At 42.1% G+C, this 26,838-nt stretch overlaps 1 protein-coding gene across 5 annotated transcripts in view; it reads right to left on the bottom strand.

The window, feature by feature from the left end:
- Positions 1 to 26,838, bottom strand: part of ITPR2 (inositol 1,4,5-trisphosphate receptor type 2) — a 1,555,333-nt gene that overhangs the window by 1,110,737 nt on the left and 417,758 nt on the right. For all 5 annotated transcript variants that reach the window (XM_086920227.1, XM_086920242.1, XM_086920233.1 and 2 more), the window contains exons 6-7: positions 1,399 to 1,497; positions 1,222 to 1,305 (exon numbers count right to left, since the gene is read on the bottom strand). In XM_086920227.1, coding sequence (XP_086776353.1) covers positions 1,222 to 1,305; positions 1,399 to 1,497 — 183 coding nt within the window. The remainder of the gene's footprint in view (positions 1 to 1,221; positions 1,306 to 1,398; positions 1,498 to 26,838) is intronic.

Here is a 26,838-nt window from a genome sequence, read left to right as displayed (position 1 = left end):
CCTCAAAAGGCAGTTGTAGGAAACGAAGGGGTATACTTAAGAGTTAGGGGCTTCTGGTTTGTTTAGGGTTAACTTGGTGGGGGGTTTATCAGTTGATAGGAATGATCTGTTAGGCTGAGAGCTGTTTGAATTAATAATTAATTAAATAAATAAACAAGTTATTTGATGTGTTCACACCTGTCTTAATAAAGTGGCCTTTCTTGCTGACTAAGAAGTTGTGGACAATTACTTTCTTGCGCGATTCCGTGTACAGTGTGCGCTTCTGCTACCCAGAGACTGACCAAAGCAAGAATAGGCAAAGCATGGACCAGGAAGCTTATTCTGAGAGGTGGGCGAGAAAGGAGGTTCACTTGCACCCTCAAACCATGAATCTCTAAGTGCACCGGGCGCGCTTCGTGTTGTGCGGAAGATCATCACATATTTAAAAAAAAAATCAAATCGTCAAGCAATACCGCCAACACTATGCGCTCCTGTGTGCAGTGAGCAGTGTGCCTGTGTGAGTTTAGGATGATGACTGCACTGTGACTGTGTGAATGCAGGTTGAGTTGCATGCCTCAGAGTGTGGGGTGAGGGTGTTCTTGTGTAAGTGTAGGGTGTATGTGCGTGAATGCAGGTGAGGGCGAGTATTGTGAGTGCATGTTAAAGGTAGGGTTTATGTGAGTGCAGTGTGACGGATGTGCCTGTGTTAGTGCAGGGTGAGGTGTGTGCCTGTGTGAGTGATCGGTGAGGGTGTACCTAAATGAGAAAGATATCATCCTGTGTGAGTGCAGGATGAATAATGTGCCTAAATGAAGGGTGTCCGTGTCTGTTGTGAGTGCAGGGTGAGGAGAGTGTTTGTATGTGTGCATCATGCCTGTGGGAATGCAGGGGTCTGGCTGAATGAATACAGAGTCAGTTGTGGCTGTGTGAGTGTAGGGAGCAGCACGTTAAAGTTATTCCTATAAGCAGTCAGAACGTGTTTCTTTCTTTAAACCAGACATTTCTATTATTCAAATGAGTTTTTAACTTTACTAATCTCTGCTTTCTTCTTGTCACGTAATTCTGCGGACTATGAAATCGTTTAAGAACCCCCAACATATTTTTCAGGGTCTACACAGTGCAAACCCTTCACTGATTTTTCCAAATCTTTCGGGGGCTTCTGGGAAGAGACAATAAGGAGTGCAAACTTTAGGTCATGTAATGCCAATCCTCACACAATCGCTCAACAGATGAAGAACCTACCCCCTTCAGAACATCATCTCGATAGTCGCTGTATTTCATAAACAGGGTGACTTTCCAGCTGGTGTTACAGTTCACAGCATTTACCTATTCAAGGGGAAACACATGTTATTGGGGCTTCAGATCGAACAAGCATAATATTTAATGTTCCTCTCACTTGGTACAAAGTGAATGACTTACTTCTTTGCAACCGGGATTATCCAGAAGTTCTATGTTACTGGCGTGCAGAGGCTGTCCGGCATTAACGGGCATCAGCACCACCTTGTCGCCCACCACGACCTGCAGGTCCAAAACAAAATGTCATTCTTCAGTTTCATCAAAACGTGGATTTGTTGACTCTTGCATGCAGTTGGTGGCAAAAGTACAGAATTCCGCAAACATATTGCCCCAAAAACAGTTCATGGATGTCTCTGAGCCCATTAGAAAGGTGGAATTTGAATGTGGCTGTGTCTGATCCACACACGGGTGACTATCAAAAGGGGGGGGGGTTGAATCAAAATATGATGCGGATCGTCAGGATCAATTACTGAAGAAGTCATTCATAAATGGTCCTGCACTCTTCTTCCCTTCCGTTATTTACTTCAGTCCAATATACTTTATATGACTAGTGCTCTGCCAGCAGTACAAATACGAGAAGACATTCTCAAGGAAAGCACTGCAAACATCATTTGTCTTTGATTCTCAACCTCTGCACTGGTGAAACTTTCCTTCCTTGATACCAAAAAACACTCACAAAGCCGCCCTTGTGGATCACTTCGAAATACTCCATCGAAGTGCACAGCCAGCGGTCAAAATCCAACCGCTCGTCATCTATTCGAGCGATGACGAGTCCAATTCAGAGCCACTTAAATACATTAATACGATTAGTCACACGAACGTGCATAAAAAAGTATAAAAGAGAAAAAAGATTATCCTCCTTGGCAGTCTTCTAGTTTATCTTGGTCTGTGCCATATGAGGAGTTGTGGGAGCGTTTTGTGACTGAGGGCTCATCAACACACCAGAGAGCCAACTGAGGCAGCAGAAACAAGGCATCCAACTGGTTCTCTTCCCTGCAACTCATCGAGTTACTAGTCAAAACCAGAAGAAAGTCCACCCCTGTTCTGATGGAATATTGATTACTTCAGATGTAATCCTCTTCAGCATGTTCTTCGGCTTCTGCCTGGATCTTGAGGAGTACTGTTTGATCTTCTAGATGTCACTGTATGTGTTCAACTGACTGCTCTTTAACCCTTCAGTGTTGCAAATTACATTATTAAAAGAAAGTAGAAAGGTAATCCATGTACAACATGGCAATCTCATGCTTGTGGTAACAATTTTACATGTTTTAAGTACATAACCAATGCATAAAATTTAATAGAACAATAGGGGGGCGACCTGGATTACAAATATAGAAACCCTTTTGAGTTTTAATGCACGTGACAGAAAAAGTAAAATGTGCAAAGAAAAAGTACAATGTGCATTGAATTACTAGAACATGAAGACAAGGTTTAAGTATACAAAGATAATTTCATGAATAAATTAAATATAATAAAGAATGGAAAGAAGAAATAGTATTGGCAAAGTAAAGTGTTGGCCCCCCAACCAGCTCTGGCACAAAGGTGCACTTCTGTTTAAATGGATGGGAAGATGTGATCAGGGAAAATGCCTTCACTCCAAGTAAAAGAGCTAATAAATAAAGTTGGTTGAACCAGTGTCCCATGTAAAAAGCTGTAATGGGAGGAATCAAAATGTGAGTGACAGCTAAACAGACCAATGGATGAAGAGGGTTGACTAAAAACCCCTTTATGTATTTATGCATAGATGAGTGATTTATGTATAATATTTTTATTTTATATGAGGCTAGCAAAACACTTAGCACTTCTTCCAGGCCAGACCTAAAAAGCAAAAAAAAAAAAAAAAATAGGATAAAACATTGCACAGTATGTCTGGGTATGTTAGAAACGAGTCTGCCCATCTAATAAATGGATATTAGTGAGATATTAATATAAGGGTTAATAGTCCAGAGACTAAGTGCATTGCCATGATATTAGGAAGTACCTCTTTAGCAATATTTAAACATTCACCCTACTAAATAAGAGATACACCGAATTTGCTGCTCACAGCACATGCTGTAAACGAAGACTGTGATTCTGAATATCGGAAACAGTACAGAATTAATGAAACCCAGCAGTTTGGAGATTGCTGAAGAGCATGGAGAACCGGAGGTGAATACTGCACCCGTGAAAGACAAAGGAAGAAAATCTATTCATATGAATCTTCAAATCTATGTAAAGCCTTAGATGCACAAGACCTACTGATAGAAAAGTTACTTTTGTTTTTTTAAATGATAGATACACTGTATTTTGAACGCAAAGTCCATTCCACTACACCCAGGAAACAAAACACCTCGAAGACAGTCTACCACCAAAGACAGATTGGAAATCAGCAGATCTAGACTTTTCAACGTTGAACAGCTCATGACCTGTAAATTCTGCTACCCATCAGAATATACCGGTCAGCTGAAGCATGCAGACAGTTTACAGGTATAACAACCCTAGTGAATCGAACAAACTATAATTTTTAATCCACCTAGGGCAACCTGTAATAAAAGTAATTTACGAATGGGCCTAGACTGTTTTAATCGCCTTTCTCTGGCCTACAAAAAAAGAAAAAACTCTTGCTCTAACACTATGGGGTCTATTACGATGGGGGCAGACAAAGTCCACCAGCCCCGCAACGGCAAAAGGGACCGTCTGCCATAGGTGCGGTGGTCCCGCCATTCAAATTAGGATGCGCCGACCGCACTGGTGGGCACATCCTGCATTTGTTACGTTGCGGCACGCTGTGCTGTAAGCTGAACCCCTGCAATGTAAAAATGCATGCTGTGCATGCACAACATGACAGGCACTGCGCGGTGCCTGCCACCTTGTGCATGCAAATGCAGCGGGGTACCATAGGTACCCCAACCCCCTCCAACATCCTGTGGGCCCGCAACGGGTCCCCAGCAGTGAAAAACGAATGCCTTTCCATGGCGGCAACTCCGCCATGGAAAGGCTGCTCTCTGCCTGCATCGTGATCTGGAGACACCGCTACTATATCATGCCCTTTTTCCACCCGGTCGACGAGTCGACTGCCGGAAAAGCGGCGGACGGTCTTTCCGTCCGCCGCGGACCCCCCAGCCATACCAATATGGTGGGGGGTCTTTCAGGTATGGATGGTGGGCAGATCGCCCCCGCTGGGCTAACGGTGGCTACCACCGCCCCGGCGGGGGCGATTCGCCCTCCATTGTAATAGGCCCCTAAGTAGTTGAGGCCACAGGACACATACGGTGTTCTGGGTATATAAGGCTGATGATGAAACATGCCACTATATGTGGTTAAGGGACTAGTAATTCCCAAAGTAGAAAACCTATTGATAAAAAGATTTATAGCCCCTATCCTTTCCACTCTGATTCAAGGATGCAAACAATGACATCACTTCGAGGTATGTACATATTGTCATATTTGTTCAACTGTATAAATGTCCTGAATAAACAAGTTACATTTTACTTTTTGTAAAACAAATCATATTCGTATACACATGTTTAATGTGTGTGATTTCTGTGGGTTTAAGGTGAGAAAAATAAAAAATGTCATTATTGGCAGCTTATGCCCTCCTTTAATATTATTTTCCTACATAAAAATCACTATCCCAATGATTATTCAGTCAATGAAAAGAATACATAATAATTTACAAAAACATTTTGCCTTTTTCAAGTTTGTTACATCAGTGCTCAGAATACTTCTAGTCTTGCTTTTTTTCTCAAACGAAATCCTGACAGGGTTATGCTAAGAGAGTAGGGCTAGGCGTTGACAGACCCCTAACCCAAGCAAACATATCAGTAAAGATTGGAGAGTGTGCCTTCACGGATGAGTGAGCAGAGAGGCACTCATAAGCATCACCCGAGAGTGTTAGAGCACCTTATGTGCAACAGCAGTTTTGTTTTAGAGGCTGAGTTATTGGAGATGCGAGAGAAATGCTTTGTTTTAGATACTTCACCTTTTATTGTATGTATCTGAAGTCTGGTATGCGTAGATGGGATGCATACATTAAAATACTGTTGATCAGGGCTTAATCACCTTGGAAATAGTTTCTGTGGAAATGTTGTTTGTGCAACAATTACACTGTTATTGCCAATATGGTTCACTGCCTGGTATCTGTTATGACTTTTTCTCAAGCAAGTGTGCATCTTACATACAAAAAGGCTTTCAGGATACTGGCATCTGACTGGTGATGCCGGGTCTGGTGGCTCAGTGGACTAATGCGTCCACTGCAGGGGCCTGTGTTCGACCTCATGGTCACAGGTTCAAATCCCGGCGGGTCCACTCAGCCTTTCATCCATCTGAGGTCGATAAAATGAGTACCATTGAGTTGGGTAACAATAAACATCTGTTATTCAGCGCCAAGAAACCGCTGGGTGAACGTGCGCTTTACAAATACACATGTTATGTTATGTTATGTTATGACTGGTTGAAGCAGAAAATGTCCCCCGGCTAGACATTTTCGGTGCAAACTAGTCACCTATGTGCAAAAATTAAGCAAACGTAAGGGAAAATGTTGAGAAGTTTTACAAAATGCCAGAACTTTGCAGGAATTCTAAAATTTCATCCAGGCCTATTTGAAAGTACCATTTGTAGAGTTTTATATAGCGCTAACTTGACCCGGCGGTATCAGAGCGCTTTACATAGATGCAGTAGATAAATAGTTGCATTAGTTACATCAGGTAAACAAAAAAACAAAAAAATACATAAAAACGGTGAACATGGAGAGTGGAAGGTTAAGGGGAATAGAACCTGTTTGACAGAGACAACGGGGATTACTGATCGCCCACACATTTTGTCCTCTTATCACCTTAAGTGAAAATTGGACTGGCCATAAAGAACGTTTGAGTTTAAAAATCTGTAGCATCAAGCTTGTTTGTAAATCGTACTGGGAATACAGTCACCAATAGCAGTGGTCAATCGAGAGGATTGCGTCTCCATTTTAATAACATTTCCACTTATGTCAAAAGACAGCAAATGGATTCGTCCAACAATGCTTTACTATCAGCCTAACAAAATGAATGTGGACATGTAGTTTAGATGTTTCACAACTGAACGGTTGAAAATACAGCACAACTGCATTAACATCAGTGAGCCACTCAAGGAATGTAAATACATTTTATAGAGACATATTGAATGTTTTGAGTGACAAATGTCAGCTACTGGAGGACGTGAAGAGAAGACGACGACACAATGAGGGAAAGTGGTTTTCTCTCAACTCTGAACAAGCGTGTGTATGATAAGGAGAAAAAAGCGAGAGGGGGCACGGGGACAAAGTAAAAACAGGAAGAGAAAAAATATGAATATACCAACATTTTTTTTTTTTGAGAGACCTTTAAAATCATAAAAAAGTTTTCTCTTATTTGGTGAATGCCGCGCATCCTGAAATCTTGAGAGAAACAAAGAAATCGATTCAACAAATGGGTTAATCTGGGCCTGTTTCACCAGGTTGTTTGTTCTCCAAGATAAAATAAAACTATTTAGCATAAAAGACACATGACAAAAGAATCCATGTAAGAAGCTGCAAAATATTTTCTGAGATTCAACTGAAGTTCTAATACGTACTGCTTTTCAGAAATGTTTTCTGCAAAGTTTCCACAGGACAGTTTTTGACACAATCTCCTTTGTGTATTCATGCAAGGGCAGACTCATAAAAAAGCATTTTATGAGTTCATTAGTACGAGTACAGTAGTACCCGTTCACGTAAGCATACATGCATTTTTTAATTGGCCCCAAAATATCCAATCCCCTATTACTAAAAGTGCAAAGAAGGCACAGTCAGTCCTATTTGTACTAATTGCATATGAACATTCATTGAAACTTCTCTTTTTATATGTTCTTGGGCCAATCCACAAAGTTATCTAAGAGTACATAAAAGAGTACCACATAACATTCTTCACATACTCCAATGGATTACTTGATTAGGTGCGCTAGCTGTCTGATAGTCTGCTTCCGTATTTTGCTGATACTTTAGTCTTCCAGCCACAGTACCAAGTATTTTGAGAGATGGCAGTTTAACTGGGTCTCCTGCGGGTTAAAACACAGTTTGACTGCCTGCCTCCAAGTCCTGATGCCCTTCTGGTTCCATTTAGCTCGTAATAAAGCTCACCTTTTATCTGTTAAGCCTGGGCAAATACAAATTATGTGTATTAGAGCCTCGGATCCTATTCTACAGAGACGACAGGTCAGCTCTTCTTGTCTCCTTTTACAAGGTGCCAGGTGAGGGAGAATTGGTAAGATACCAAACTGAAGCCTTGAAAAAATTTCTTTTATCTTCTGTTTAATTCCCCTTTTCAAGTAAGCTTGAGGCTTAAGTGCTTTGTAGTCATTCAACACTGTCCAGCCGTGTGCCCTCTTTGCCAGAGTTTCCTTGTCTTCTGTTAAGGATATCATTTTTGTTACTTTGGTTACAACCTTTTTAATGCTCTTATGATCTACAGGCGATTCCCAAAGATTGGTCAGTTCAAGTCTCTCTAGTGAGTCCAACAGGTACTCTCTGGTTGATGATTGCTCTCGTAACAGCTCGGTCCAAAGGTGGGCGTTTAGAGTTCCTTGCTCTGCGTCTCGGATCTCAAGCTGTATAAAAAAGCATTATACAGCCAGCTGCACAGTGGTTGTAGCCTAATTCGGCGGGTGAGACAGCCGACTCATTTTCGGAGGGTTTTTGCCCAAATCGATGGCGGTCTGACTGACCACCATCATAATGAGGCCCCTTATGAGTGGCTACAGGAAGCCTTTGATATCCCAATACCACTCAGAACAACAGGACAAAAGAAAACAAGCACCTTGGAGAAATACAGAACTAAAAGAGATAAAATAGCAAATTAGAAAGCTGCAAGACACTTGGTTCTAAACAAAGAACAATCAAGACAAACTTCACCTGCAGATATTTAACAGATTATATGTCAGCTATCAAAAAAGCTAAAAAAAGGTACTATTCAGACAGAATTCATAATGCTAAATGTGCAAATAAAGAATTCTACAAAATTCTCACAGAATTTCGTAAATCAAAATCCATAGAAAGAACTCATTCCATTACTCAAGAGTTAATGGACAAGCTGGCAAATCATTACGCAACCAAAGCAGACACATTGGACTGCTATTTAAAACAAAAGAAAACCACCTGCACAAACCCATTTCCAAAAGTACCCTCTAAGAGAAGGCGAACACAGCCTCGCCATTCCTTCAACAAATATTGCAAAGTGAATTTATGGATCTGGTCAAAGCAAGCAGGCATGCCTGCAGCCCTTCTGACCCCTGTCCACCACAAATATTCAAGAAAAATTTTCTAACTACCTCTGCTGCCACACGAGTAAGCAGAATCATCAATAATTCCTTAACTACAAGAATCTTTCCAGAAGACCTAAAAAGGCATACATATGCCCATTATTAAAGAACATTTCCTGGACCCGCTTGTCCCCAACAACGACATACCGATTACAAATGGATCTTTGTGGGCATACTGCTAGAAAAAGCAGAATTTGCCCAGATGTCACAATTCATTGAAGATTACCCCATACTTTCTGACTTTCAAGCAAGATTCCATCCAGGAAGAGGCGCAGAATCTGACTTCATCACCATCTGGGAGGACCTTAAAAACACAGTAGACCGCAACAAGTTGCTGCACTACTTCTCTTGGACCTCTCTGCCATCTTTGACACAGTTGACCATGACATTAAAAATCCACACACTCTACGAACTCAAATATTCCTTAACTTGGAAAGCCCCAAAGACATTGGAAACTCACAAATCTTCAGTTGCCTCAGAGCTGTTGATCAGTGGAGGACATGGAGCCATCTCAAATTGAATGCTTCCAAAACAGAAATATCCGCATGTGGCAATTGGAAAAATTATGACCCACTTTGCGCCTCCCCTGACGTTCTGCGACCACCTCCCAAAATATCTAAGGAATTAAGAAACCTTGGAATTGCCATGGACTCAGAGTTATCAATCCAAGTGGACAAATTAGCAAGATCAAGCTTCATTACTATGAAAAGTTGCAATACATCTTCCCCCACCTGGGATTTCCAAACAAGGTCCCAGCTACTATCTCTCTTGTACTGTCTAAACTTGTTTACGCTAATGGCCTTGTTAGAAATGGGATCTCAGGTTGGCTAAGGCTTGCGCCAAAGCCAGGCGGAGACCACCAATCTAGTCAGGGCAAGGGAGTTACATGCCAAACATAACCCCTACTCACGCCCTTGGTAGCTAAGCACAAGCAGTTAGGCTTATCCTGGAGGCCATGTGTAAAGCATTTGCGCACGCACACAGCAACAACATACCAGGCACAATACAAAAGGAACTCCACACAAGGTGATATCAAAAATAGCCTTTGTATTCTCCTAACACATTAGAATAGTAATCACATAATATACATTGTGCCACCTGGCACTAGGTAATATCTACAAGGGATTATTTACACCTGGCAGAGCCACTTGGACCACTGTCCGCACCATCACTGAGAATACAGCAAATGTAAATGTAGAAAATATAATACGTACAACAAAACCAGTACTTACTGGCCATTACAGTACTCAGCATCATCCTGTAACATAAACCATATTATGCTGGGTCTCACATTAGGCGCCAAATACATTTTACGCCGACCTCATCAGTCTAACATATCAGACCCTAACCTCCTAAACATAACTCACATCAGAGGGTATACTCACAGTAGGAAATAATCTCACCAGCATAAACACATTTTGCACCTAATCTCATCCCCGAACGCAGTTAGGCATGAATCACAGTAGAGAATCACATTTCCCAATATCACATAAATCACTGAACCCCCTGGCCAACTGGCCTTCTCTAGGGCTCAAATGCCCTAAGTCCAGAATGTCAGGGCTGCTGCCAATGCAGCATAGTTCACACGTGCGTAATTGCGCTGGGGCATAGGAGTGCATCTCACTCCTCTCTTTCAAAACATGCCCCCAAAGACTTTGGCCTAAACGTAGCAGCTGCCCACTACTTGCTGGGCAGCTGTTAACATCACTGGTGCCACTGTGCCCCCCGCGTTGCAGCTGCCCACTCTCAGGCGGGGCAGCTGTAAACAGCACCGCATAGCTATTAGGCACGGGCACAACTGGCCCTCGTTGGAGCCACCCAGGCTCTGAAAACAGAAAGTTCCCCACTTTGGAGCCACCCAGGATCTGGAACCAGAACATGTCCTACGTTGGAGCGGCCCCCTCTCAGGCAGGGCCGCTCATGGCATGGGCACCAATAAGACCTGTGTAAGCCCCGCGGGGCTCTTTAACCAAAAAGTAGGCTCTTGTTCGATCCCACTCACTGGAGTCCCAGCGCGGCTTCCTGCCTCCTCCGGTCACCGGCGACCTCAGCTACCATCAGGGTGGCAACACGTGGGGCTCTCTCTGCACCACAAGAGCCCTGACGACCAGCACCAGAATTTCTCTGCACGCGGGGCTTCCCTCGTCCATGGGAACCCTGCGCTGCCATCTCCGCACTTCACCCGGGCCCCCTCCTGGGATTCGGGACTTGGATATGGAGCCTGCAAGGCTCCCTACTCTCCTTTTTCGGCCGCACTCCGCGGTATGCAAGAAGGCGAGTGGGCTCCTGACAGACTTCCCTTGCCTCCCCCTGGACTGAGTGGCAGACACCGGCGATCCTCTACGGCATGTGCGCAGCTTCTCTCGGGAGCCCCGTGTACTTCTGGGTCGCCTCTTCCTTTGGCCGCAGCAGCCTCTTCCTCTCAGCCCCGCCCAGCGTCAGGCACCTCGCCTGGCTTCCTGGTTGCTGGGGCTCACTCAGGCTGCGGCAGTGAAACGCTGGGTGGGCTCCCGCTTCCGTTAAACAAAAAGCATAAGCGGGGTGGGCTCCCGCGTTCCTAAATCCTCCATAAGTGGGGTGGGCTCCTGCTCAATACACAAAAAATGCAGGGTGGGCTCCCACCTCAGCAGCATCACAGGGGAATACCTCACTCCTGGATTCTCCCTCTTTCTCCACCTGCAGCGCAGCGCTGCAACAGCCCAAGCTCTCTTCTTCCTTTAGGGCAAATTAGCATGAAAGCGCTCACGAGGCGCTTGGGTCCTGCAAGAGTAAGTCCAGCAAAAGTTCCTTTAGGGATCAAGCGGGCCATGCTGAGCCCAGGGAGGCATCCCTCCTGGCAGGTACTCCTGGGCCCCAGCAGCAGCACACCCCCGCAGGTTTTGGACCAGGTACAGACTGAACAACATCATGGGGTCACAGTCCCTATATTTATATCACTAAATTGTCTACAGTGCAGGGCATGGGGGAACCAGATGCAACTGGTTCAGGGGGGATCTGGAACACTTTGTTTTGCAAGCTCCTCTTCCCCTTTGTCAGGTGAGGGCTCGTCATCAGACACCACAGGAGGGCAGAGCCAGCATTCACTAGGGCAGGCACCATCCTATTCAGAGGCAGGGGATTACCCCTACTACTACTCTTACTCCAGGTGTCCCATTCCGCCTAGCGTTGACTTACCGTGCCCCTCCTGGGGCCACCCACACCTCTTAGTCCCTGTCAGTCACAAGACAGACATGCAATTCACATCAGGCAGGCAGACACATTGCACACAGAAATGCCAACTTCTAAAAGTGGCACTTCTCCACCAGTCATCATAAATGTGCGCACACGAGTTTATACATACTAAATTCGACCCTGTGCTCCTCTCATACCAGGAATTACCACTGACACACTCATCTCCAATGTAATCCTATGGGAGGACAGGCCAACCATACCAAAGTAACACAGAGAGCGCACGCACTTCACACTGGACCACAGTGATAAAGTGCTCAGAGGCCTAAAATCACCAACACCAGGTTGCAGAAAAAGGCTAGGAGAATGCAAAAAGTTTCGATGTAAACCTGCCAAAAGGGCCAAGTCCAACAGGCCTCTACCATGGATAATCTTTATCATCTATGAAAACACTACAAAGGATTGAGAATTCTGCTGCCATACTACTTCTACATGTAAATCAATACATGGAACCGGACCACTTTTCATTGGAAAAAATCATTCAGCAAAGGAATCTCCTCTCCAGATTGGCATCTCGCCTAAAAATCACACCATACAAGAAAAAAACATAGGCGGCACATCTTTCTCTGTTCAAGCAGGGATTCATTACCTCCAAACATAAGATCCACAGATAACTATCTTATCTTCAAAAGACTACTCAAGAGTTGGCTCTTTCCTACTCAACCACCATACTCCAACACAAAGGTATAGCATATCTCTGTGCATAAAAACATTTACATTAATTACATGTATGTATCTAGATATGTGAATTCCTTGAAACAAATATGTATAATATGTACTTATGTTTATATTCATTACTTTACTCCTATTGCAAAACTTTAAGTCTCTCCAATGCACTACTCAATATTTCACCCTATACCTCGCTCAATATGTTATCTACCTCCACTCCCGGACTCATACCAAACTTCATTCTACTGATATGATCTCCAAAATAACATTTTCTAGTCTCATCCCTCCTATATCCCTTCTTGGATCACCCCAAACCTTGTTTTAATACTATAATCTCCTAAACAACCTTTTAAATTCTTCCCTCACCTATCCCTTCTTTAACTCACCCTAAAACTCATTTTACTACTATGTTTTCCCTACTCCATTTCTAGAGATTCTTCCCTCCTCCATCTCTCCTTATACTCCTCCCAAACCTCATCTTACTAGTATGATCTCCCAATAAACACTTTCTAGACTCTTCCCTCTTCTATCCCCCCCACCATTATCCTTTTAAATCTAGCTAACAGACTCACATGTTGACCGCTCAAATTAACTCAAAGTTCACTATACAAATCCACCACTAATCCTTTTTGGGTTCCGGAGTAGCATGCTCACCGCCGAAAAGCGATTTCACGCCTCATCAGGGGTAGTAAGTGCTACATAAATACAATTACAATACAATACAGTGTTTCAGCTGTGACTTTGTTTTAAAGGTAATGAGTTTGAAGTGTTCAACTTTCCTTTGCACGACTTTGCAGTGCTTCACTATACCACTTAATTCGCCTTTTTCGCATCAGCTCACTTTTTAAGATGCCCCTGCTTGGTGTAGCAAGGTGCAGCCTCTACACGGTCTTCGTGGATCTAAGGGCGGCCTTCGACCTGGTCCTCCGAGGGAAACTGTGGGAAGTCTTGTCAAGATTGGGGGTTCCAACTGAGCTCCTACACATGATCATCCGTCTGCACACTCACACCTTTGCTCAAGTGAGATGTGGGAAGGATGGAGCTCTCTCCAATAGGTTCCCCGTTGGCAGGGGTGTAAGGCAGGGTTGTGTGCTCGCACCAACCCTGTTTTGCCTCTTTGTCAACGGGGTTATTGCCCACCTGAAAGGGGTACAGAACTCAGACGCACCAAAATTGGCAGGCAACAGGGTACCAGCAATCATGTTTGCTGATGATACCCTGTTGCTCTCCAAGTCGCCCAAGGGGATCCAGCGCGTCCTGGATGGTTTCGTGGTATTCTGCAAGGAACATGGCCTTGAAATTAATACCTCGAAAACGAAATTTATGGCTTTCAATCCTCCTCGAAGGTTCAACTCCAGCCCTCATATAGGGACAAGCACACTGGAAAGGGTCCAAATGTTTGTGTACCTGGGAATAACACTCCATGCCCTCACCAGGAGAAAGCGATACTGAAACTGACAACAGGCGGGGGGGATACTAACACTGATGGGGAAAAACAGGTCATCCCTCAAACCGGTAGGCCCCGCCACTACACATCTATAGGGCCCAGGCAAGAGGTGCTGCCACATATGGCAGCGAATTGTGGGGGCACGCTGTATCCCATGGAATACTAAAGGAAGAGAATAGATTCATTAGGTGTTTAGAAGGACCACCCCCCAGTACACCCTTGGTCCCACTTAGAATGGATCTAGGAATTAGACCACTAGATGAAGAACTGGCACTGCGACCCCTGATTTACTGGCGTAGCCTGAGGCAGTGCCAGAACTGATTAGTTATAGGCAGGAGCTTCAGGAGGTGCTCAGCATTCCCCATTCAGGGAACATTCTGTGGCTGAAATTCGTGAGGAAAAGCTTGGAGGACTTGGGACTACACACCCTCTGGACGGATCCATTGTCTGTTTGTACTTTGACTTCGAACAAGACTATTGCCAAGGTGTATCATGGACACAAAAGAGCGGCACTTTTGGCCCGGCTCAACTTGGGAACACTAACGGAGTCATTCATAACTATTAAGGATAACTACAGTTTGGGATTGGCACTTGACAAAATCTACCCCGTGCTACTAAGGAAGCTGTACCTCCAATGGAGGCATGGATCTCTCCCAATCTGTACTTTTACATCTAAATGGAACGAGGTGGTATCCCCTCGATGCCCCGCATGCAAGTTGACAGATGAAACAGAGCCGCATCTGATGTTCTTTTGCCCAGCATACAGAGAGGCACGGAAAAAGTGGATTATACCAATTTGTAGGAACTTGGGCTTTACAAAGTGCACGGAGGCCCTGAGAATTCTCAAAGTTGACCTGTCGGAATTTATTGTGTTCGCTGTAGCTAAGTATCTAAATGCCGTCTGGCACTACCGAAGACAGTGTTTGAAACTGGCCCACTAATTCAGACTAGACTGGTGAAAGACCCTATGTACATGATTGACCTTAGAACTCTTGTGTTCCCGATGTTTTAACCTCTAGCATTTTAAACTTTTAAGTCCATTTTTACCAAAGTTTTAAACTTGTATTCTATGTATCTTTTATGAAGTTCATCTTCGAAATAAAGATTGATAAAGAAAAGAAAGCAAGGTGTTTTTCCAGTTGCAGTTCTCCGTGGGCTATTGGTGGTGAACTATGTTGACTACAGTTTCAAACTCCAGAGGGCGAACTTTTAAAAAATATATATTTCAGGTTAGTTTCAACAACTGAGTGTGTTCATTATTTGGGAGGAACACGATTCAATTTAATTTATTCTTTCCACCAGTTACAGTCGTCACTATCTTGCTTTTCGTGCAGAATGCATCAGTCGTGCATTTGGGGGTTTCTAAACGTCCTGTGTTCATTTTCCTAGGTTTCAGATCTGTTCATATTTAAAACCAGTAATCCTGGGCAGCTGGACCAGGTAAACTTGGGGATGCAAAACCTGGGGTCAAACCATGTACCTCTACCATGAGACGGTTACGGGTCAGACTGGGACAGAAAATAGACCCGGGAACCAAATTAAAAGTGGCCCCCACTAGCAAATCAGGGAATTTTTAGACTTGCAAACATAAGCGGTGTAGGTGTTTTGCAAGGTGCGAGAGACTGCATGCTTTTGTGTCGAGAGACTGCATGCTTTTGTGTCGAGAGACTGCATGCTTTTGTGTTTGCTGCAGGCAATGTTTGTGCTAACATCTTAGAAATCAACAGTAAAAACCGGTCCACCAAACGATAAAACAGACCCACTAACAGTCCATACACTGATTTGTGAGACCAGCCCTTGCCCACTGCTATTTTCCCTCTAGTCCTGTCTGACCGCAACAGTTACCTACAACTGTATCATTTTAGATTTCAGCTGGTAGTTGCAGTTTTAATTGGTATTGCTGGCTGCTCATCGATCATTTAAGACAGCTAATAAAGGGGAAACAAAATTAATTGAAAGCCAAGTTAAATATTATGGTTTACTATAAATAAATACATTTTAAAAAGTAAGGTGTGACCAGTACGTTGTCGTCATTCATTAAAGTAACCGGTGTGCGCTTACCCTATGCCTGTACAGACAGTCAAATACAACCATGTATACACAACACGATAATGTTATTGTGCACACCCATGCATATGTCTGTCTATTTCATCAAGGTCCACCTGTTTCTTGGTTACATATTGCAATCTTGCACAGAAATGGATTTGTAGTCATAACTCATTGTATGAACGGTCATTCAAAACAATCACGGTTGTCATTTAATTTCGCTCGTGCTTTAGAACATAATGTTTTCTTCTGTGCACATTTATATTGCAAAATGTACCATAAGATGCTTAGGAAATAGTTTCAACTGGTTAGTTGTTTTGCCATATGACTCATCCACATAGCACACTGCACACTTGTGTGGCTGTGCAGAGGTCTGTGTACATGCATAAGAAACTAGCATAAAACGATAATTAATCAAATACATTAAGCAAGTCGTCTCAAAAGGCACATCTAAACTCGAATTCCTCAAGGGTTTGCAGTACTTACTAATGTCATTAATTTATAGATGCATGTTGATGTCAATACACCACTGATGGAAAAGGAGTCTTCTAAAGGCGTAATAATGGCTTTTTTGGATAGTCCACCTGACTACTGTTCCAGAAGACAGACAGACAGCCTTGTTAATGCTCTTGACGAGCTGACGTCCTGCAACGGCTATTACTGTGAAAAAAAAAAGTACTTACCTGCCGGCCGCCGCCTCCTTTCCTCAGTCCTCTTTCTGGCTTCAGTGCAAGCAGGAAGCCTGCGGGCTCCTAAGGTCCACAAAGCCAATCACAACGCTGCAATCAGCGTTGTGATTGGTCTGAGCGTAGTGGTTCAGCACTCAGCCAGGAACTGGAGGCCTTGGCATGTTCTCCACCCAGCCTGGGACAAGAACATGCAAAGTGTGCATGGCAGTTTGCAGGCCTTGAGTGCCCACCACTCCTTCCGCCTGCTCTGAGATCAGAGTAGCCCCATCCCGACCGCAACGCTGCCATGAAGCAGGAACAAATATCATGATAATAACGTCAAGTTATTATCATTTTATTTGTCCTTCTTTGCACTGCTAGAAGCAGTGGGGCAACGCTCCTCCACCTTAGTGGAGAAGCCGCCACTGCTGCCTTCTCTTTAACCCCTTGGCCACAGCGGTAATTCCGCCGCGGCGCTGGGAGGGAGGGGGGGGGGGGGATCGCGCGGCGCCGCCATGCTCATGACCGAACCACTCCGTCACAAGCCACGGGCGCGCTGTGCTAATGACGGAGTGGTTCCGTCAAGGCCCCGCCCGCTCATCAATTCAGCCGCGCAGGCGTGGAATTGATGCAGCGTGGATGGAGCAGCTGCGGCGTGACGGAACCACTCAGTCATTAGCACAGCGCGCCCATGGCTCGTGACGGAGTGGTTCCGTCACGAGAACGGAATGGGTTAAAGTCTGTCTCTCAAGCTAAAGGTCAATGATACAACTCCCTTTTTAAAGTCAATGTTTTTTTTTTGTAAAAGGTTAAAAGTCTACAGTGTCAAATTTGATTTCTTCACTCCATAAACCAAATCAATTACTCGTTGGATAACAAATTATATAAAGGTGGAAAATAATCTGTCCAGATTAACTTGCTTGCCACGACAAAACACTTGAATCTTGAATCTCCATTAATAACCTCATCACTAAATCAACAGCTCACTTCTTAGCTGCAAGAACCGCTGATATGCTACACTGCAACTGGGTCTGGTGCTCTGTGAAAGGAGAAGGGAGCAATGTGTGTGACCGCTACAAGGCATTGGTTTGGATTTTGGCAGGTTCACTCAGCCTTACATCCTTATGGGATTCATGAAATGAATGCCATGAGCTGAGTAATAATAAACAATTCTAACAAACCTCCAATGGCCTCCACAGCCTTGCGCACACAACTTCACATGTCTTTGCCATATTTTCAGCATTGTCACAAGTGACAAAACAGGGCAGTGATCACGTTTGCACAATGGAAGGGCGCTCCCAGGAGTGAGCAGACAAATACCTTTCAATGTATTTTCTTCTTAAGTTCAGTTTCACAAACCCTCAAGCACAAGCCATTAAATTGAGAAGGTTGACGTAGCAACACCGCTCCTATAATCTGAAAGTATTGCCATTAGCTTCATGGGGCAGTCTCTGCCACCATCAAATCAAAATGAAGGTGTCAGAAACTGACAAGTTACCAAAAAAGTAGCACCTGTACCATGCAGTGACAAACCCTTCTGCCTCCTCCTTCTCTCTTGTTGTGGAGGTTAATTAAGCACCTCCTACTAACTGCTTCGGTATTTAAAAGGTACTAATTGTGGAAAACTCTTGCCAAACAGTATTTATGTGATGACAGTGTTAAGGAATACTACTGATATTGTGCCATAAAATTTTCACATGTGCTGCCTCTTTGAGCATTTTGTTTACAGAAAGTGGGCTTACAGCCAGCACATAACTTTGGTTAACTTCAGCGTTGCTCTCATTTGCTTTGTGCCTGTTTATCATGACATGTCTGCGTCATGTCCTCTTCTTGTGTTTGGCCCTCCCCTTTAGCATGAACCAAGTTCTTGTGTCTTTCCACTGTTCCCTTTTTTGGAGTCAATTTGTTTGTGTTCAAGCACTCCACATGAGTGTTTGTGTTTTCAGGACTACTTCCATATTGCCGTCCATGATGCTTCTTTCCCCTAAACCACTCCACCCATGTTGCTCCTTTTCGTTCCCACCTGCCCCCTCATTTATGTTGCTTCTATTCGCGCCCATGTTGCTTCTTTTGCCGGTCCATGTTGTGTTGTTAGCTCCACCTCCCTTGTTATGTTGCTTGTCCTGCCCCCCTTGCATGACACAAAAGCACAGATGCCGCCAGAGGAGGCCACATCATAGTACCTTTTTCCAAGACTTTCAGCCATGCTGAACAGCAGCTGTGCTTGCATTGCCAAGACTTATTGGCTTTGCCAATGTTTGTTAAACGAGAAAAGATAGCTGGGGACATTGAAGTTAGGCAACATTTTCCAGTTGGATTTGATGATCTTTATGATCCTATTGGCTTTTAGACTGAATGTCAATACATAAGTTTGAGGGGCTATTTTCTTTTCTTTTGGGACAAGTAAGGTTTCTTAGTGTGTGAACCAAGCTCTTTTGGTTGCAGCCTTAACTAGCATCACCTATAGCTCTCATTATAGAGAAAGATGGAGAACCATATCTTAGAAGGAAAAGTTCTATGATCAACTTGCATACAGGTACTTGACAAACTACTCGATCTGAGGCTGGTTAGTAGTTCAGAGGTCAGGTCCCAGCTCAGTCAATTGGCAAACTACTTGCTCTAACACCAGTCACTATATTTTCAAGATCTGTAGTTACCTACATTCATCACAAGTTGCTTCAGTGGAACCTTGAAATAAAAAATTCATGAATGCTTTTAGGCTATAAGGTTAAATGTGAGGTGGAATATTATAATGGTACAAAATATTAATTCAGTGCTGCTGTGCATAATACGGACACCTGCAACATAATATAAACTATCGCTCACAATTACTCATTCCATACAGGGAGAACATCCTTTGGCATGACACTTTGACTAAGACACTACATGGTAACAGTACACAAATTGAACACATATTCTAAGTTTTGCTTACTGTACAAGAATATTTGCTAACAATTTACTTTCCATCATTGATAATGATCCTTCTCATATTTTTACAAGCTCTCACTCATGAGAGAAAGAGCAGTAGAGGGGGGAGCAGTATTTGAGACAGATATATGAAGATTGTGCGCGTGCATAAGATTGTGAGAGTGTCATAAGTGATTACAAGTGTCTGTAATATGAAAGATCTGTTTATCATAAATGGGATTCGGTAGTCCCATAAACATCTGTCTCTAATTTCTTTATAATCAGAGACTTGTGACGCATCCGGTCACCGATTATACTCAACTATTATAAGTTATTACAGTCCAGTTCTGATGGCACAATGCCTGCTACTGAAGCCGGCCACTGAGGTGAAAGGCAGGTCAGGTCACGGACCATAATTGAAGCAGCTGTTTAAATCAAGGAAAACCTTGCTTTTCTTTCTTCTGCTCTATTTTTCTAGTTTACAATGGTAAGCAAGGAGAACATTATTATGTTATGCTCTCCTGAGAAAAAGAAAAGTTAGAATCTTTCAGTATGTTTCTACACATTCCGAGCAACTGCAGCATTTTTTTTTAAAAACTGCCTTGTATTGAAATGTTTTTAATTTCTGTTTGAAACCAACATCTTACAGGTTTTGGATGTGTTTAATTTTGTACTGGAGGTTTTATTTTCATTCTTAATGTTTCAGAAAATGTAAGTAGTTTGCGGGAAAGGTGATGGTGTGACCATGTATTACATGGGATAAAGTACCCCCGAGGTGTACATGAGAAGGATATTGCAAGTCACCTCGGAGGTCCATACCCTTAACTCTAAATGGTTATGGAACTCTGCATTATCTTACAACATCCTTATCATGTATATCAGGAGGAACTTTATCCCCTTATATTTATTTACAGTTGGGACCACCCTTCTCATTGATTTCTCTACTATCCATCTCAATCTCCTGCTGGTGAAGGTTATAGAGAGAAGTGTGCTATCTCTGACAAATGCTACATTAACACTTAACTAGGAGCTAGCTCAGTAAATCTTATTTGATGCAGATTTTACGTCCACAACTTACCATCATAACTACGTATTGTGTTATTTTTATATAAAAATCAAGATAAACATGGCAGCACACAGAGTAAACATCAGCACCAACAATTACAGTTTTCTAAAGCAAACAGTTTGATGTATAAGGAGGTTTTGCCCATGTGTCGATTGGGAGAAAGTTAATGCATACAGACCAATGTTTCCTTCTATGCACAGTGGAAGGGTGTTATAAAAACATGCACTGTTTCTACAGGAATTTCTAAAAGAAATGCAAACACACTATTCACATGCAGTTTGAGTTTTAAACACACAAACGTAGCATGCTGTTGTAATAAAGTGGATTGTTTTCGAAAACCAACCCTGGGAGCAGATACAAATGTTGTGTTTGCGAGAATATCTACAAATATTTGACTAAGCAAATAATGCGCAACAAACTTTGAAAAATAGATATTTTTTCGCATTTTGTTCCTCTGGCTAGGGATCTTGTGTACCATGTATCTAACACCACACAATTGAACAGAAGCGGGAATTAGCAGCACAAACCTTACTCATCAGTGAACTTTGAAAGGACTATGAAAAACCAAGTGTTCTCAAAGTGCAGTACATGTGCAACACACTCCTGCATGCCATGCTGAAAGCACCCTTACCTACGGTCACATAACCGCAAGACTCACATTAAACCAGCACATTTTATCCTGTGAAATTCAATCAGTAATTAAAATTCATTGATATTACCATATAACATGATATAATGTAATTCATCTATGTAAAATACCAGATTTTACAAGTCAACGAGGGTAGTGCAAAGGACACTGACAGACTGCAATTTCATTTGTAGAACACTGTAATTTTCATGATTAGAAAATGTGCAAAAATACTGACTTACAGCACTATTAAAAATATGATGGGAATTATAACAGACAAACGAAATACATACTAACATCCCATAAAGAAAACCCTTTTCATAGAAGCCGATGTTTCATAAAAGATATTCTCTATCTGGCTGGTCAAAAAAACAGCATCATTCGATGTTATTCTAGGTTACAACTGATAAAGCCTAAAAATGTTCTCGCCTGCATATCAGTTGTGAGCATATAGGCAGTACAATGCTGCTGAACAATGAAACAATTCTGTACACAAGTATAGGTCTTCAACCTACAGGTAGCACAGTTCAAAGATTTGGGTGAAGGGTGTAGAGTATTTGAAAGAAGGTTTATTTGCAGTCGAAAGGCCTGCTGCTGCAATACAAGGATGTAATCAGCTCATCGTTCAAGGGAGGTTTGGGAAAACATAGTTTTCCATTAAAAGCTATACAACAATAAAGAATGAGCCACATGAATGAGACATCAATTACAAAATTCCTGTAGACTAGGGTGAGATGTTTCATGCAGTCTATTGTGGACAGTGACAGCCTTCATCCAAAGAGGCCAATCATAATGATGAAGCAAAAGCTAATTTGCTGGGTTGGTGTCTGGCTGTGTTGTTTGTACATGGCAGCAGTTTATCAGAGCTTAATGGCTTTTTATGGTGTAACCTACAGTATGACGACCCTCAATTATTATACTCCTAAATGAACGAATGGTACTTATAAAGTGCATTAGCACGAGGACATAGATCACAACAATCCCAGGACAAGCGAGACAGTAAATATATATTCTCTGCAAAACAAAGGGTTTCATGACTTAAAAAGGCCGCACAGTTAGCGATGGCGTAGGTAAGTTTGAAGAGCATTCCCATAGCTAGTCGCAAAGAAAGAAAAGCCATTGGCACCACATCACTGTTTTTAGGCACAGTACTAAAGGTTTCTATTGCAGTGATCAATTTGGGAGATATGGAATGAGCTTATCCTGAGGAAAACAAAGGGCTAATGACAGAAGACCTGTGAAAACTAGGAACTAGAGCTCAAAGGCAATGTACTACAATATTAGAAGCCAATGTATTTTCCAGCATTTCTCAAACCCGTAGTCTTATTTGAAACCACACACTAGAAATAAAATAGAGAGCAATTGCAGTTTATGAATAAAAGCGTTGATATCCCCAGGTGAAGTGCATTCCTGTAATCTAGACCTGATGACAGGCGCACATTTTCCAGATATGGGTATTTATTGCACAGTGTAAACAGCATGATCATTTTAATGCCTTGAGATGGAAAAAACCGGAGAACACTACTGAAGTCGCCTGAATTTGAAGAGAGAATGCGATGAAGTTTGAAACAATTTTAAATGTTATCAAGCCAATGGGTATAGAATTCTCAAAACAAAATGATGGCTATGTTTTTAGCATCCTAAAGATCTTACCTAGCACCAAGTCTCAGGATAAAGACATTCTCTATCATTCACTTGTAAATGCCCACCCCAAACTTCCAAACTATGCTGCAGGCCTCAGATATCCATCTAAACTGGAAGGCATGTAAGTGGATGGGAAAGACTATGAACTGGCCATGTTAAACATGGTTGACGACGAAGCGGAGACCACAGCTGGTGAATAGAGGGTTTGAGGGGAACAGTGGGAGAGAGAAGGTTTTAGAGCAGTCTGAGAGAAAGGAGCAGAGTAAGTCCAGTGCTTGCTGATGTGTAAGTGAGATCGCTCTTGTGTCTGCTAAGAAAGCATGGGAAGACTTATTTACTTTCTATGTCCCTTCTCAAATTCAGTAGCACCTGGTGACACTTTCCATCTAAGTAAAGCCATGGGAACTGCAGGATTACCAGCAGAAAAAGATCTAAAGGAAACTGTTGCTTGTCTCACACTTTCAATGAAGTTGAGAGTGAGAAAAAGTATCTGGTACTACGCTCTGGGCATGGGTGGTGGCTGAGGCCTTTATTTATTTGGATACTCTGCGCGTCCACGCAACACTAGTTGAGTAAGTTATGGGCATGTTAGAGAATATTTGAAAGAGACAGATCGCTTTTTATTGCACTTTAGTTGAGGGGATGAGGAGGTGCATTTTTATTTTCCAACTCTGATGATTTTATTCTAGAGCTGGATATGTGTATGGACTAACACCGTTATTTATTTGGACACTCATCATACCTGCAATGCACAAGCGCCAATGACTCTCAAGGCCAATCAGAAAGGATGGCAATTTTCTAAATTAATTATGAAGAGAACCCATGGCGTTAAGAAACATGGAGGTGTTGTTGCCAGAGAACTCACACAAGTCCATATAGGCTAATGGCATTTGCCACTCCACTTGTTCACGTAAGCCTGCTGATTTTAGTGTACGTTTTGATTTAAAATGTGGCTATTGAAATACATGCTTACTTCCTAAACATGTGATTGAAATCAATTATTTGATCACTGCTAATCATTTGGACTTGTTGCTACTTTTGGAAACTTGCCTCTCCAAAAGCTCTGGGCCTGATATGGTTTTGGCTGTCACAAAAGGCTATAAAATCTAAAATAATTGGTTAGGGAGCTAGAAACTAATTTTAGAGAATATATACTAATACTAGTTCAGCCTGTGATACACGGCTAATTCTGACAACTTATTTTTTCATTAAAAGTGGACAATTCTACATGATCAATTTGTCTTACCTACGCCACCTGGATTTTCGAGTAGCTTAGCTCTCGCCTCTCGGCCGTTATAGATTCCTTATTGTAGGTGACTATAATTATAGAATTGATGATCTGGGTGATGATTCCAAGGCAGCTGAATTGTGTCACCTCCTCTTTTCTCTAAAACATTTTCTTGCTTTTACCCAAGAGAAGAGACAAATGATAGATCAACTCTGGATGTTCCATGTAATTATCACTGATCTCCAATTAGAACTCTTATGGCCTGACCATCTGGTTGTTAAATCGTGTTTAACCTATACACAAAGCAATTTCATGCCTAGGAGAAATACATCAACTATCCAGCAGTAGATTCAAATGAATTTGGAGCATTCAGGAGATGCGTCAGAAGGCACATTATACCCTCCATTTTCAAGAACATTGATTGTGTTTCATTTAACAAATGGTTAAATGAAGCAAATGAATGTGACTTTTCAGTGTTTAAAATAGCCCCTGTTCCACTTTCTAAAGCAGCTCCTTGGTATACTCCCAATAATGGAGAGGCTGACACTACTTTGCCAGGGAGAACATACATGGGGTTCACACCACGACGAGGAAGCTGAATGTTAATACAGAATCCAATCGAATTTATCTAAGAAGGTGATAATCGAAGCTAAGCAAATCTATCATTCTAATAAAAATGACTATTCTACAAATGCCCATAAAATCATTCTTTCAGATTATAAAAGAACTCGGAGATACTTCCAAGTTGTTTCTACCAAAGACGTGTGTGATACCTTAAACTTTCTTATTTTTTAATGAGAAAATTCTCTTGCTCAGAATAGAGACAGTCTGCTACCTTTCCAGTATCATTTCCAGATATAAAACAGCGAGACACGCCTTCGGATAAATATCCTTTGCTATCAGAAACATAATTGACCAGTGCAAATACATCTGCTAAGTCTGGTTTACCACCAGGACCAGTTCATATTTTCAAACAATTATCCAAGATTCGTACCCTTTCTCTTATATCTTTATTAAATATCTTGCTAGTGTTAGGCGTGGTTCCTTCTTTCCTTACAGTGACCACGGTTATGCCCTTATTGAAAAAGGTTGGGGCAGACTCTACAAATTTAAAGACCTTTAAACTGATTTCTTTACTCCCTTTGCAGGCTAAACCCCTACAGAAAGGTAGCACAACACGTAAATAACAATTTACTACATGTATCCATACCATACAGGATGGGTTTAGGACATTTTGTGGCACAGAATCCATTCTACTCTCTATTTTGGATGAAGTAAGGGTTGAGTAAGGCACAGCCCATATCAATGCTTTGATACTTTTGGACCTGCTTACAGCTTTCTACACAGTTGATCATGCCATCTTTTTGGACTATGTCACTACGACAGGTATCGGTGGTTTCACCCACAAGTGGCTTAAATCTACTTTACTTGATGAAGCACAATAAATAACATTACTATCTTTCACAGCCCATAAGTTATCCGTCAACTGTAGACTTCAACTAATTTCTTTCCTGTCCTCACCCTTATTTAATATGTGTGTGTGCTTTTCATCAACCACCTTGGTTGAAAAACATATTAGAGCAGATGTTTACTGTGATATACAACTTCTAGTACCTTTATATAATCACCCTTCCTCACATGCTGCATTTCAGCAATCTATGAGATCTATCTGAGAGTGGATGTGAACCAACACATTGGAACTGAATGCTGACAAAACTGAGATCCATAGTAATTGCAGTGACCTTTGGTTGGCACCATATTGGCCCTCTGTGATGGTCTTGTTACTAACTCTTTCAATGCAAGTAAAAAAAAAACGGGAGTGAAGACTGAGTTTCAGTTATCTTTATCGGCTCCAAAAGTAGTGCTCTCCTGCATTTAGAATCTCAACATTTTATAAAAATATTTTGCCCTTCCATTTGTCGATTGCACTCATATTTCTGTAATGGCCCTCATTGGTTGCACTATTGACTATGCAAACTCTCTTTATTTAGATCTAGGACAATGCTTACTACATACACTGCAAATCAACCAAAATAATGCATTCCAACTAATAATAGAGTTCCTAGATTTGCTCACGTCAGCCCACAACTTAAGAAACTCCATGGATTCCAATGAATGAATACATTCAATTTAAAGTGCTATATATGCTAGAAAGTCACTCATCAAAGTTATATGTATAATACACGTAGGACTTTGCTGAGCGACTTTCCGGCATTTATAGGATGTTTACAGAAATACAACCTGGGTAGGACTCTTCATTCGTATGCTACAAATCTCTTGCCCTTGCTTAAATGCTGTAGATAAAATCGGTGGTAGGTGCTTTTCCTTCTCTGTGACTAAGTTCTGGAATTCCTTACAATCTTCACTATACTTTGAAAATTACACTCTTGTCTTTCCATGCAAGTTTAAAACTTGGCTCTTTTGTCAAGCATACTCGTTTTAACTTCTATTAAGACAAGTGGAACTTAGGATATTACTCTGCCTACAGACCTGTTGGTGATAGAGCGCAAAATAAACGTTTTATAGCATAACACTACTATGTTTTTACCACACAATAACACATTGGCGCTGAAAGAGAGAGAGAGAGAAAGAGAGAGTGTGTGTGTATTAAAAAAATTGTAACAAAAGATTAAGTGAAGGAAAATTTTGTACATGAGTTGACTGTATGATTAATTTTGAATGCAAATTGTGGCATCAATTTAAGTGTAGCATTTTTTTTAAAATCAAGATTCGAAAATAATT

The sequence above is a fragment of the Lissotriton vulgaris genome, chromosome 1_1 (genome assembly GCF_964263255.1).
Source record: "Lissotriton vulgaris chromosome 1_1, aLisVul1.2, whole genome shotgun sequence".
NCBI classification, from domain to species: domain Eukaryota; kingdom Metazoa; phylum Chordata; class Amphibia; order Caudata; family Salamandridae; genus Lissotriton; species Lissotriton vulgaris.
The sequence above is the reverse complement of the archived record's forward strand: the minus strand, read 5'-3'. Positions and strand labels throughout refer to the sequence as shown.